Source organism: Syngnathoides biaculeatus, chromosome 10 (genome assembly GCF_019802595.1).
Source record: "Syngnathoides biaculeatus isolate LvHL_M chromosome 10, ASM1980259v1, whole genome shotgun sequence".
Classification (NCBI taxonomy): domain Eukaryota; kingdom Metazoa; phylum Chordata; class Actinopteri; order Syngnathiformes; family Syngnathidae; genus Syngnathoides; species Syngnathoides biaculeatus.
In genome coordinates, this window is record NC_084649.1 from 13,965,839 (window position 1) to 13,979,123 (window position 13,285).

At 42.5% G+C, this 13,285-nt stretch overlaps 2 protein-coding genes across 13 annotated transcripts in view; one reads left to right on the plus strand and one right to left on the minus strand.

Annotated features, from left to right (window-relative positions):
• The window catches only part of b4galnt1b (beta-1,4-N-acetyl-galactosaminyl transferase 1b), a 26,161-nt gene continuing 12,876 nt past the window's right edge, over positions 1-13,285 (minus strand). The window contains exons 1-13 of one of the 6 annotated variants that reach the window (XM_061831887.1): positions 11,514-11,612; positions 9,720-9,796; positions 8,159-8,217; positions 7,793-8,015; positions 7,522-7,692; positions 6,861-6,967; positions 5,122-5,159; positions 4,856-5,036; positions 4,522-4,614; positions 4,250-4,437; positions 3,829-3,969; positions 2,151-2,388; positions 1-941 (exon numbers count right to left, since the gene is read on the minus strand). In XM_061831887.1, the coding sequence (XP_061687871.1) occupies positions 721-941; positions 2,151-2,388; positions 3,829-3,969; positions 4,250-4,437; positions 4,522-4,614; positions 4,856-5,036; positions 5,122-5,159; positions 6,861-6,967; positions 7,522-7,692; positions 7,793-8,007 (1,593 nt within the window). In that variant the 5' untranslated portion in view covers positions 8,008-8,015; positions 8,159-8,217; positions 9,720-9,796; positions 11,514-11,612 and the 3' untranslated portion in view covers positions 1-720. Of the gene's footprint in view, positions 942-2,150; positions 2,389-3,828; positions 3,970-4,249; positions 4,438-4,521; positions 4,615-4,855; positions 5,037-5,121; positions 5,160-6,860; positions 6,968-7,521; positions 7,693-7,792; positions 8,016-8,158; positions 8,386-9,719; positions 9,797-11,513; positions 11,613-13,285 lie in introns of those variants that run through there. The other 5 variants (XM_061831889.1, XM_061831890.1, XM_061831892.1 and 2 more) reach the window with 5 other exon arrangements.
• os9 (OS9 endoplasmic reticulum lectin) overlaps positions 11,602-13,285 on the plus strand; it is a 20,535-nt gene continuing 18,851 nt past the window's right edge. For 2 of the 7 annotated variants that reach the window (XM_061831880.1, XM_061831883.1), the window contains exon 1: positions 12,425-12,662. In XM_061831880.1, coding sequence (XP_061687864.1) covers positions 12,513-12,662 — 150 coding nt within the window. In that variant the 5' untranslated portion in view covers positions 12,425-12,512. Of the gene's footprint in view, positions 11,750-11,892; positions 12,096-12,394; positions 12,663-13,285 lie in introns of those variants that run through there. The other 5 variants (XM_061831884.1, XM_061831885.1, XM_061831886.1 and 2 more) reach the window with 5 other exon arrangements.

A 13,285-nucleotide genomic window follows, 5' to 3' on the forward strand; every position in this document is an offset into this window, starting at 1 on the left:
CGCTCCTTCTTTGTCACTCAAGCCGTTTTTACCATTAATGCCACCAGCGAGAGCCTCATTGGGCTGTTTCGATACATCAGAGGGATCTGTGAGCGTAAGTGCCAGGATGAGGAACCCATTTTGCATTCACACAACAGCAGCAAGCAAAACACGAAGTGTTGTTTCTGAGATATGAACGAAAATGTACTGTACGAAACTGTGAAATGGAACTATTGCTCATTTTATCACGATTGTAGAAAGACAAGAATGGATTTCATGACACATGCACACACACCATCACAGATCAGATCAGTTTGCAGACATTTTTAGGCAGGAACGATGATAGAAACAAAAACCTTATTCTTTACACATTTTTCTGATTTAAAAAAAAAAAAAATTCAATACCGTATTATGAAGTTTAGCAAAACACTTAAAAGCCAATAAAATGGTCACAATATTAAATACCAAGTTTGCAACAGGGAGCCTCCCTCTATGTAGTGTATTTACACAATTGTCACTTTGTGGGAGGGCAAATGTGGACCGTTGAAATTCACAAATGTCCAAAACACATCTTGGGGTTTTTTTTGTAAACAAAAAGACATGTTTATACTGTTTGGTTTGTACTGGAAAATGCACGTTCCATGGGAACCCCCCCCCCCAAAAAAAAAAAAAAAATCTGAAATAGCATCCTTCTCAAATTCATGTCCTCTTTGGCAAGCCAGGGTGTACGTAGAAAGCAAGCTAATCACCCCGAGTCAAACACTGAAATCTGTTCTTGAAGTAAAGGAGGCCAAATTTGCTCTGCGACACATCGGAGGAGGCCGGCGGGTAGCGAAACTTGGCGTAGGCCTTGTCGCTTTCCGATTGGCTGGCCCAGGGGAACTTGATTTTGCTGGCGTGACTGACGACGACATCGTCACAAGAGCCCACATGGAGGGATCCCAGGCCATCGATGAAAAACTCTGCAAACAAACGCGCACGGTGAACTCTTTGGATATGTGGTGAGATCTTAACAGTTGTGACCCTGATGAGGACTGACCCGCTTTTAATACATACAACTTCTTCCAGGAAACTATTCATTTGCAGTATTCCAAACTTACTTTAATTTCGGAATTATTTTTTTTTCTTGACTGCATCGCGCATAAATGCAGACGTTAAAAAAAAAAAATCTCTTGTCCAATTTAATTTTAGCCTCTGTGTGTTGCTTTGTAAATTTCTCGTGTTCAGTAATTTCCAAAACGGTGTCGCTGACTGGTGGAACAAACCACATATTAACAATGGAGCTGTTTCTTTAACCAATCACATTTCAAATTCGCCTCAGTCTTCCTCTGATTGGTTGGTCAGAGGAAAACTAGTGACGGCCATAAAAGTTTAGATTTAATACAGAATGCCTTCCAGGCTTATATTTTGATGATAGAAATATAGCCAAAAGTCTGCCCTGACAAACTAATTATTTTGTTATTTTAAAGATACTGTATGTGTTTATATCATTTCAGGCACTGACACGCTTAGCTCGTATTATTATTACAAGACATTTATACATGCACGCATTCAAACATCTGAAAAACAGAAAAAAAAAAGATTTTGCATTTTGATAAAATTTTAAGTAATGATAGGAGTATTAGTGCCTTGCTGAGAAACTTCACAATAGAGTGTAAAATATTTTTGTGTGAAAGAAGCCTAATTTTAAGAGAAACATGTTTTTATTTAAAAAAAGAAGAGAAAAATTTTAATCACTTATTACAAAAGTCCTATTTTTTGAGAAATTGAATTAAAAAAACTAGACGGGATTTGGTGAGTAAATACCAAATTTGTACTTTCCACCAGTCAAGTCCGCTATATTCTTGTAGAATTATGAATTAACTATCATATTATTAGAAGATGATGTATTACTAACATCTTACATATTGAGTATGCATATAACAATTAACTGAATAACAGATGAACTGATGTATATAAGGAAATGTTTTTAAAATGATATTTTTAAGTCTATTTCTGGGAGCACAACCCCAGACATAACAAGCTTTTGAAATTTTTTCGCTTAAGGTTAGCAGTTGTCAGTCACGTTCTACCAACCCCAAAGTATCTTGGTACCCATCGTATACAAACATCCCGCAATGTCCTCGAGCTATTGCTATATTTTACGAAACAAAAGTGTTTTTTGTACTCACCCAGGTGACCCACTCTATTGAGGCGCGGGTCAAAGCCGACCTGCTGGACTTTGTCAGTCCGAGCCAGGAAGAAGTTAACCACGCCGTCAGTCACCACACAGTTGGGGAAGCCTTGGAGGACGTGATAGAACCCTCGCCTCAAGTGCAAACAGTCCCCGTCCTCCTCCCCGGGCTCAGTGGATATGGTCTGCCTGTAGCTGGTGGTATACCCTGTGACCTCTCGCACTACGCCCCCCACCTGGAAACAAAAACGCAATCTCCTAAGTGACTCACCAGGAACACTGGTAAAGGTCAGTAAAGTCCACTAAGTAATTGACCCTTCCGTAGAAATTGCGTAGGCCGCGTCGCTGACCAATCAGAGGCCAGAGATCTGCCTAAACCACACCCCTTGTTGTCGTCCGCCATAATCTCGGACAAAGTCGCATGGTTCAGTAGAGCTTTTGTTAGCGTTTTATCGTGTATTTGGGTTATTTAACAAAAAATATGGTTAAGAGGTGTAGTCAAGGACTTTGTAATAGTGACGACAGGTATCCTGAAAGGCTAGTTGGTGGAGTTCAATTTGTACCCTTTCCAAAACCAAAGACCGAGTACGAAAAATGTCTTCGATGGATCAAACTTTGTGGAAGACCGCATGATCAACTGAATCCATCAACCGGAACAGATATGTTTGCACGAAGGTAAACCCTAAATTTGATTTTCAATCCATGTCTCATATAAATGAATTAGCAGTTCTTCGCTTGCATAACAAAGCTACGTGTGAATGATTGACACACTTGATCTGTGTTGAGCGATATTTTCCGATGACCTGACTGCACAAATGTGTCCCTTTGTTGGCGGCTAGCGAGCTAAGCTAAACCGGACTAGCGAGTCCTAAAAGCCTTCGACGCGCACCGAGACACCAAGACTGAAGGAAGGATGTTTGAGGACACTAAAGTAGTGATTGTCGTACTCGGTCGGGACTAATTCAAGAATAATTATTGAGGGGAGTGCATGACGTTACACAAAGAAAACGAGAGAAACAACTCGTAAATCAAGCCTCGCCTTCTTCTTTTCCTTCATACCGCGGTTCACACAGATTCATACAGATTCTGCACACAAGTGTAATAGGTAACACGAAAATAGGAAACTGTCAATGACGAATTCGTCTTTGGGTTATAATATATTATATTATGTGGCTTCTCGGTCTTTCTCTGACTCCGGAAAGATCTCGCGCTAATATCAACGGTTTCTCCGTCGATATGCATGGAAATACCATTGAAATACCCCTCGCTGAAATACTTGAAGCCCTGCTGTCTGCTCTTCAACGATATTTCACTATTCGGTAAGAATGCGAGTGAAAAATCAGCTGGTAAATCGGAAAATTTCGGTCTCGACTTTTCTTCCTGCGACGCCATTTTGTCTAATGTTTGTCTGAGGTTAGCAACAGTGGGGTGACGTGACCACAGGAGGCCCTGTTAAGTGCCCTGTACGGAGGGGTCAATTATGTGCTTAGCCGGTTGCTGCTGTAAGTCAGTGTGTCGGCCATATTGGATGTGGCAGATGTAATGCCTCTCATTCGACCAACTGTGAGATCTGATTTTAATTGTTCCTATGACAGTGACAATAAAGTTCTATTGTATTCAAGGCTCTAGTGCTCAAAGCGGGCTCTATGTATGCAGTATGCTTGTGTATTCCTCACCAGGTCCAAAGTGGTCCTCTCCAAAACATCCACAAGCTTCTCCACCTTGGTCTTGCTGGTGAAGATGAAGTCATCATCCACCCAAAGCACATACTTGGTGGTCACCTGGGAAACGGCCAGGTTCCGACCGGCAAACCAGCCCTAGAGGACACACCGCACCAAGCTTGAGCTCCACCTGTCAAACTTCAGGTAAACTCGTGACCCGACTTATGGGGTTTTCGTTTCATTTTTTTGACTGAACTCACTTCGCAACAAGCACCATTTGTGCAGATAGCGAGTTTATTTGTATTTATTTTGGGGAGGAGGGGTGGAACAGATTGATGACGTTTCAATTCATTTCATTGTTGAAAGATGATTTGACATACAAGTGTTTTGAGTTGTTTGTGTGTTGTTGGGAGAATATTCCGTCTCACTTCCTCACCTTTCCAAAAGGCATGATGTAATGTTCAATGTAAGGCCCAGAGATGCTTCGGGGATTTTGACTATCATCCGCAATGACAATCGTGACGGTCGGGTAGTATTTCCTCACGCTGTCGATGAGATTCTGAAGCTTGTCGTAACGCAGGAAAGTCTTTGTCGCTATGGTAACCAGAGCACTGATGTTATACTCTGAAGAGAAGGAAGATGCAGGAAAATTAAATGTTTGTTCCGTGAAGAAGAAGGGGAGAAAAAAAGCCTAATTCTGTGGCATACCTTCTTCAGTTCCCGTGTTGTAGAGTTTTGGCGTCACATTGTGACGGATCTTGATGATGAAGTTGGCTTGATGGCCCTCGGTCTCGAGGTGCACTGAAAAGCACAACGCAAAGCACTCTGAATTGCCCTCGGGTGTGATTAGGACTGCAAATCCTTTGTTTTGAGTGTGCCCTGCGATTAGCTGGCAACCAGTTCAGAGTGAAGTCTACACTATTTTACTGGAGTATCTACGGACTGCAGCAAAAAAAAAAAAAAAAAAAAACATTGACGACAGGATACAAGTAGACAAATGATGAAACTTCCTGTGTAGGCAGATGTCTGACCAAAGGCTGACCTGTGTCGGCAGTGTTGGGATGGAACAGCGTGTTGGTGTACGTGACGAACTGCAACTGTCGGTTCAGCTTGGTCAGGGCGGCACTCGACAGGGACATGCACATCTCGCCGTCGCCTCGGATTTGAACCCCGTCCACCTCGGCGGCGACGTTCAACGTCCCCAGGGTGGCGGTGAGATTTATCTTCAGAAAAAAAAAAAACCCACGACAGAATGGCTAAAATTTGATTTAAAAAAAGAAAAAAAAAAGACAAAAGTTAAACACTCACAGAGTGGCGGTCTTTCGGAAGATCCTGTAACGCCAGTCCTGAAATAATCATGAGGATTTTGAGACTTCCACTCAACTTTCAATCAACTGATGTGGATTAAAATTAGACGGGCATAACCCAATGAAGGACCACTTTGATGCTTCACTTTTCCACTTAGACTTTTTGTGTTCGGTGTTAAGGAACTGTCTTTTGGGGTTTAAAAAAAACAAACAAACAAAAAAAAAAGTACTTTCAGTGGAATCTCAAGGTTCAGAAAAAAATTCTGGAGTTCAGCAATGTAGAGTCAAGTTAATCTTACAGAACTGATTGAGCTTTTTTTTAATACTCTTCAGCTCAGGCATGGATAAATAAATAGTTTCGATGAAAGGGGAAGGCCTCTCATTGAAAATAATATTTCAGATGGGTCATGTCATTGGTACTATAACTTTAAAATATAGATTTTCATCAGATATCATTTAAGGTTTCTTATATCAGCAAATTTCAATGTTCCCGGTCACTGACATTTTGGCAAGTCACGTGACCTACGTGCGCGTTTGTGACATGTCATGTGCTCAACCTGTGGCTCGGTTACATTCCCACACAGTTATGGCCAGCACTGATTTCTCAGATTTATCCTCATCTGATGAAGAAATACAAGTACTGGCTGATCAGGAAGACGGAAGAATACGTCCATACAGATTTGAACCATTGGCTGTCAATAATGTTGAAGATTGGGATGGTTCTTCGGAAGGGAATGACACGGAGTACTCGAAGGCCTACGCGCGGCACATAAGTGCGTTAACAAAGGCCCCCGGAGCTCCGGCAGCCGGCGCCGAGCGAGCTCCGAGGGCCGGCGCCGATCCCGGGTGTAGGCCTCCAAGTAGTCAGACTCTGTGTCATTCCCATCCAAAGTATTCCTCCATCCTCCCGATACTTCTATTTCTTCATCAGATGAGCATAAATCTGAGAAATCAGCGCTGACAATAACTGTGTAGGAATGTAACCGGGCCTCAGGTTGAGCACATGAAACGTCACATCCATGCACGTAGGTCATGTGACTCGCCAAAATGTCAGCGACCGGGAACATTCAAAATTGCCGATAAAACAACCTTAAATGATATTTCCAGTTTCTTCGCCGCTTATCCTTACGAGGGTCGCCGGGAGTGCTGGAGCCTATCCGAGCTGTTCACGGGCAGGAGGCGGGCTCCACCCTGAACTGGTTGCCAGCCAATCGCAGGGCACATGGAGACAAACAGCCGCACACACAATCACACCTCGGGGCAATTTAGAGTGTCCAATTAATGTTGCATGTTTTTGGAATGTGGGAGGAAACCGGAGTGCCGAGAGGAAACCCACGCAGGGATGGGGAGAACACGCAAACTCCACACAGGCGGGTCCGGGATTGAACCGGGGACCTCAGAACTGTGAGGCCAACGCTTTACCAGCTGACCCACCGTGCCGCCGATCTGATGAAAATCTCTCTTTCTTTTAAAGTTATAGTACCAATGACATGGCCTATCTGATACATTGGTCTTTTCAATGAGTGGCCTTCCTCTTTAACTAAAACCACTCGTATGTCTCAACATAAGAGTTGAATTAATTCCACGACCACGCTCGAAACTCAAAACATTTGCCTTGTTTATTTATTTATTATTGCCTTAATTGTTTTTCTCCTAATGAAAAATGCCATTCATCCATTCCAGCCCCGCCCAAAAAGATTTTTTTTGTTTCGTTAATGTGTTTTTACTCAGGCTACATACCTGGGATGATGATTGTTTTTAGGGGCCGCACCTCCACCCCCTGTGTCGGATACTGTAACGGGTTGTTTGCTTCTGCAATAATGAGCACATCTGCTGATGTCTGTAACCTAACATACAGAAAAAACAAAACAACAACTTTAAGTACCTTCAAAAGACACGTCTAAAATGATATTGCGAGCATATACAGAAGCAAACTGGAGCCTTCATCAATTTTTGTTTTATTAATGGAGTGCCTTTTGAAAGGGAGACTGGTTAAATGTTGTCACGCCAACATGTGCTTTCCTGATAAGACGCCTACCAAAAAGCACGCGACATTATTTAATGCCATTAAAGCAAAATGAGCTTCAACAAAGTCTTAATTGTATTTTACTTTTTAAATCCCACCCACATATACATTTTTTTCCGTGGAGCATGTCCATGTTTTTTGGGACCAGCTGACCATTTTTGTCGACTCTGTCGCCGCGTGGTAATATTCAAGTTTCTGAAAAATAGCTTCAATGATGGAGATTTTAATCAAAGGTTTTGTACGATGTCCTCTTAAATTCAAAGAACAGATTGCCACACATTGGTGGTTTAAACCAATCTAAATGAACTTTTCTTGCGCAGAACTACGGTGGGAACCCTTTATAATAATCACAGATAGCATTTTCCGCTGTCGCACCTTTTCTGGAGGTTCTTGAACTCTTTGTCCCGTCTCCTCTTCACCTCCTCCAGCTCGGCGGGCTTGAAGGCCGTGTGCAGCGGGCGAGCTAACACCCGTGACGATAAGATTTGGAAGAAGGGAAGGTTCACCCCTTTGCTCTCACAAACGCATCCGTTGTGCGCCAACAAGCTGCCGAAGTCACCACAGAAGATTCAGATGAGTTGATGTGAGGGTTTTGGGGTGTAGTCGAGGAAGGGGGTGGAGGGGTGGGGAAACTTCGAACTCTTACCCTGCCACACTGTCGCGGACCCGGAAGGGGATGGTACTCAACTGGGGATCAGGTTCCGGGAGACGGTCCTCCAGAGTTCTCTCTGCCAGGAGGCCTGGTCGCTGCCAGACCTCTATTGTGGTGTAGGCCCGGGTGGGCCACGTGTGCATGAGAGCCAGTACCAGTACCGCTGACGCCAGGATGCCGAACACCACCGTCTTCCTCAGGGAGCGCATCCTAACACCTGATGAGCGCAGTTTGAATTTGATCTTAAAAGAATTGCCCTGTTCCAGTTGTTGGTACTTCATTCTCACCAAATCAATCAAAGTGTTAAGGGTTTAAATTAAAAAAAAAAAAAAAAAAAAAGTACATTTGAGCGTATCAGACCAGTGGCAATTCATTAAACCCCAGAGGACGGTGGTGTAGAACTCAGGATGCCGAGAGGCCTGAAATCAGATTATTTGGATTTCTCAAGCTTATCTATGTCACTAGAGTGTCAGGTTTAAGCAGCCTATGACATTTAAAGTTGAATTTCTCAAGGAAGGAAGACAAGAGGAACTTCTGGCTCACGAGGACAACATGGGATTTGTCTCTTTCACAATCGCCAACCCGTTCTAATCACATCTCCACTTTATTCCTTAGCATGGTCCGCATCACAACAAAGCAAATGTGACAAACAAAGCAACTGGGACATAAATACTCCATCTGAGTCTTTGCGATGTTGTCACCATCCTCTCGAGATTGTCAGCCTTTATGTTGTCTTCTGCATCACTGTCTGGTATTTCGACACCACCCATTGTAACTTGATTGCATCCAGGGGTCACCAACGCGGTGCCCGCGGGCGAATGGTAGCCCACGAGGACCATATAAGGTGCCCGCGAGGCATGTTTTAAAAATACCATAGGCCAGAAATTGTTACTATTATTTGTGCTTTCAATTCTGAATCTGACTTGCTTACGTGAATTAATTTTTTAAAAATACCTGTAATGTCATTTACTACAATAAATTAAAACAAAAATATTTTATGTACGTGTAATAAACGGAGTCTGAAATTTGCTGCAAACAGGTCACGTAGCCCTTCATATGATCGGTGCTCACGAAGTAGCCCTCAGCCTCAAAAAGGTTGCTGAGCCCTGGTTTAAGCACATCATAGCAAAGTTTCCGTGGCACCCAACGGGTCTCTCGATTGCATCGCATCACATAAGCAATGAAGCATTGAAAACAACCAAGAGAGCAAATATGGGATAACTTTATATCTAATGAACCCAACATAGAGAAGATCTCCTGTGCGCCTTAGCAAGCGCCGTTTCCATAACACGTGCTCTCACACGGAAACAACCAATCAGAAGGGGTGATACAAAACTGGGTCAAACAGAAGTAACTATGACAGGGGCCTTTTCTGGACACTCGTAAGACAGAACCAAGGTCCTTTTTTTGAAATGGCATTGACACTTTAACACTAAGTCCACGTTCTTTCACTCACTTTTCACTCTGAAATAAGCAACCTTTAAAATCTGTATGGCAGCTATGTTTGAGAAATTCTTTTGAAAGCAAATTAACCTCATTCAAATATTTACAGTGAAATCAACTGCACGGATTCAGACCGTTATTCCTCCGAACCACTTCCAGGAACATTTTACAAGGCTGTGAGCAATATACTGCCAGAAGAACTAGAAACTGTGGTTTTTGTATGGCTTTGACCAGATTGATTAAGCAAACAAACAAACAAACTTCATGCAGCTGAGAATAAACCACGAGTGGGATTCTTTGAGAATTCTGTGAACTGGTTTTCAATTTTTAACTAAACAAGGAGTGAGTGAATGTCCGCATTATAAAAAGGAAACACGTATTTACAACTTGTTTTCTTCACATGTTCACTGCTCTATTCATTAGTTTCAGATGGTCTCCATGCAAGAAAAGCATTCAATCAATCAATAATTAGACACACCTTGTTGAGCTCATACATGGACCCCAATACTCTTCTGGACACTCACTGGCCATGAGATTTAGGTACACCTGCAGAATCTAGTAAAAAAGAAAAAGTCCAGCACTTGAACTTCAAACCAAATGTACTTATCAACCATTTCCATCCATCCATTTTCTACACCGCTTATCCTTACTCGGCTTGCGGGTATGGTGGAGCCTATCCCACTTGTTTTGGGCCGAGGGCCGGGCTGCACCCTGAACTGGTCGCCAGCCAATCGCAGGGCACATATAAACAAACAACTGTTCACACGAGGAATTTAGTCTTTCATTAACCTAGTGTGCATGTTTTGGGGATGTGGGAGGAAACCGGAAAACCCGCACATGAAAGGAGAGTATATCCATTCATCCATCCATCCATTTTTTTTGTCACTTATCCTCACAAGGGTCACAGGGAGTGCTGGAGCCTATCCCAGCTGTCAAAGGGCAGGAGGCGGGGTCCTCCCCGAACTGGTTGCCAGCCATTCGCAGGGCACATAGACATTCAAACTCAAATTACACATAGGCGAGGCCAGACTTGAACTCAGGTCCTGAGAACTGTAAGACAGATGTACTAACCACTCGTCCCCACTAGGCTTCCTCAAACATTTCCATTTTTACTTGATGATTTTAATATTGGGCAGCACAGTGGTTCTGTTATCACATCTAACCCACAGTTTTGTAGATTTAGTATTTGATTCTCACGTTAGACTTTCCTGTGTCAAGTATTCTCTCGTTGTTTGTGTTTGTTTTGTTTTTTTCTCGGTACAGTACTCTGAAGAAATACTCAGGGTGATCACCCAGTGGAATTGTCCACCTTGATGGTGTCTGGTGTGTGTCCCCAAAGCTATTCTGAAATAACAGTATTTATGTATTATTCCCCCATTGCTTGTCCTCATTATGGTCGCATGTGAGCTGGAACCCACCCAGCTGACTTTGGATGAGAGGCGGGCTACAGCCTGGACTGTCGCCAGCTAATCACTGGGCACATTTAGGTAAAGAACTTTTCCACATTCATACTTTTCAATAAACCTTAAATGCATGTTTTGGAAATGTGCGAGGAAGCTGGACTTCCCGTAGAAAAGCCAAGCAAGCACGTGGAGAACATGCAAACACCAAACATTGAGCAGGGATTTGAACCTGTAACCTTCAAACGGTGAAGCAGACGTGTTGACCATTCGACATTGTGAGGCCACGATGTATGAACATGACAATATTTATTACTGTGGCTTTGGTTTCAAGCAGTACATTCTGCTGAGAGTTGTTTCTAACATGACCATACTGAGGGATTGTTAGCTTTGAAAAGACAATGGATGATGATAATAAAATGTTATTATATGCTTGCTCATGTTATATGGGAAGCTGAGAGATTCCCAAAACGAGATGGACATATCATAACCATTCTTCGTCTATAACGGTGTTTTAATTAGGCAGGCAAACATGGAGGAGAAACAGGCAGGGGGCATAGCTGCTCATTTATGGACAATAGAAACCGCATGGAGATGTGCGTCGTTATATTACGGAATATTAAATTGGTACGTAGTCGTTTATACCGCACGTGCTGTGTCATTCATGTATGTGACAAGTGAACACTAAGATCGACCGCACCGGGCCTTTTTGCATTCATCAACAAGACAACGCAGAGATTAAAAAAATAAAATAAAATAAAACCGTTTCTTTTTCCCCCGGGAATCATAACAAGACACTCAGGCGTTAGGCTATTTCAAACCATGCCGTTTCTCTCTATATTAACGCTCACTATATCTATATTAAAGCTCACCTCAATTCAAAGGCCCATCGCAATCGGTTACCCTGTAGGCTGTCTGCAAGGAGCCCCCCCCCCCACTCCCACCCCTCTTAAATGGACCCTCCTCCTCCTCCCCCTCAGTGCTCCTGTAGATGGATGCGGACGCCGAGGCGCGGTCCGTTCGCTCAGTGAAGGCTTCCTCCTGCCGCACCTCAGCGGTGCACAAATCAAGTGGTGGAGCATTTTCACCAACAGGGAGCTCGAAGATGGTAATTGTACGAGCACCCTTACAACTAATCAATTAGCCCAAAAGGGGCTTATTAGTTTATGCACGTGCGCATTCAAACGGAATGATTGAAACACGTTCGTTCTGTGGGCGGGGACAAAAGACCCAGATTTGAAAGCACACACCGCCTTTAATTGATCTGAAATTAACCCCTATCATCTTTAAACATTCTTGAGATTGATGCGACTCAGTCTAACACCTCGAAATGTAGTAACAAATAACATATTTGGACTGATAAGCGAGTCCGCCAATCGTAGAAGACCTTATCCTCCCTCTTGACCAATGTGCTTTGAGGAAATTGCATCGCTGTCTTCCGACCTCCCGCTGAGGTAAATAAATAAAACACTAGATTTAATCTAACGTCGCCTTTTCGCCGAGAAATAACACGATGAAGGGGAAAGCAATCATGTACACATTACACCTCCATCCAAACCCACTATTCACAACATTACGCGATGGAGACATCCTATATAATTTATGCCTGGTAAACACAATTTACGACTGAAAACATTTTAGAAATTAAATTTTCTTTTTTTTAACATTCACCCATTAGTGTCAGTATAACACTAATAATAGAAATTAAATTTTATTTTTTTTAACATTCACCCGTTAGTGTCAGTATAACACTAATAACCGCCTCAATACGTTTCAACCGCTGTTGCGTTATGAGCGTAGAAGAAGAAGACAGCGACGAAGAAGAAGAGAAGGTGGAAAAGGAAGAACGGGGGAGGCGGTACGGATAAATCATGGCTGCGCATATAGTACGGAGGCGAACTAGATTGCACCTTTTTTTGTTGTTATCCCCTATTTGCGTCTCGGCGTTCTTAAACTTGGAAGAACTGAACGAGATGAAATATGAGATTCAGATTCTTCCCGATCCCGTCATGATGGGTCAGGTGAGTGAGAGGATTTAAAGGGAGCTAATGGTTAGCTTGCTAACTCAAAGTACCTTTCATAGCGACCGTTACTTACCCTAACATGGCCGATACAAAACCGAAGCTCAAAATTGGCTTCCTTAGACTCATTTCCTTTGCTGTTCCTCTATTTTAGTGTGTGCGAATACACTGTACTCGTTTTTACATGAAGTTCTTCAAAACTTTCCTACGCAGCAGCTGCAATTGACAGCTGTCACAACAGAACATCCTCAATTCTATTAAAAATTTCTTCTCGTACGTATGTGTGTTGAAAATTATCAAAGATTAATCGATTCAATGAGACCCGCCATTACGAGACAAATCTTTTACAGATGTTTCCATTGATGTAGGTGTCATTTTCGTCTGACAAATACCTGTTATGACTTTCTAAAACCGGTGAAAATGCACCATCCTCTGGTCAACATTGTAATACAATGTCAATAGGGGTCAAAATTTTAGGCATGACCTTTTTTTTTTTTTTTTTTTTTTTGTTAAATCTGAGTTTCAAACTTCAATCACATTATTAATTGTTTAGATTTTTTTGTGTGTAAATGTTTCATTCCTGTCATTGGAAAGATTACCAAACACACAAAAATAATATTGAT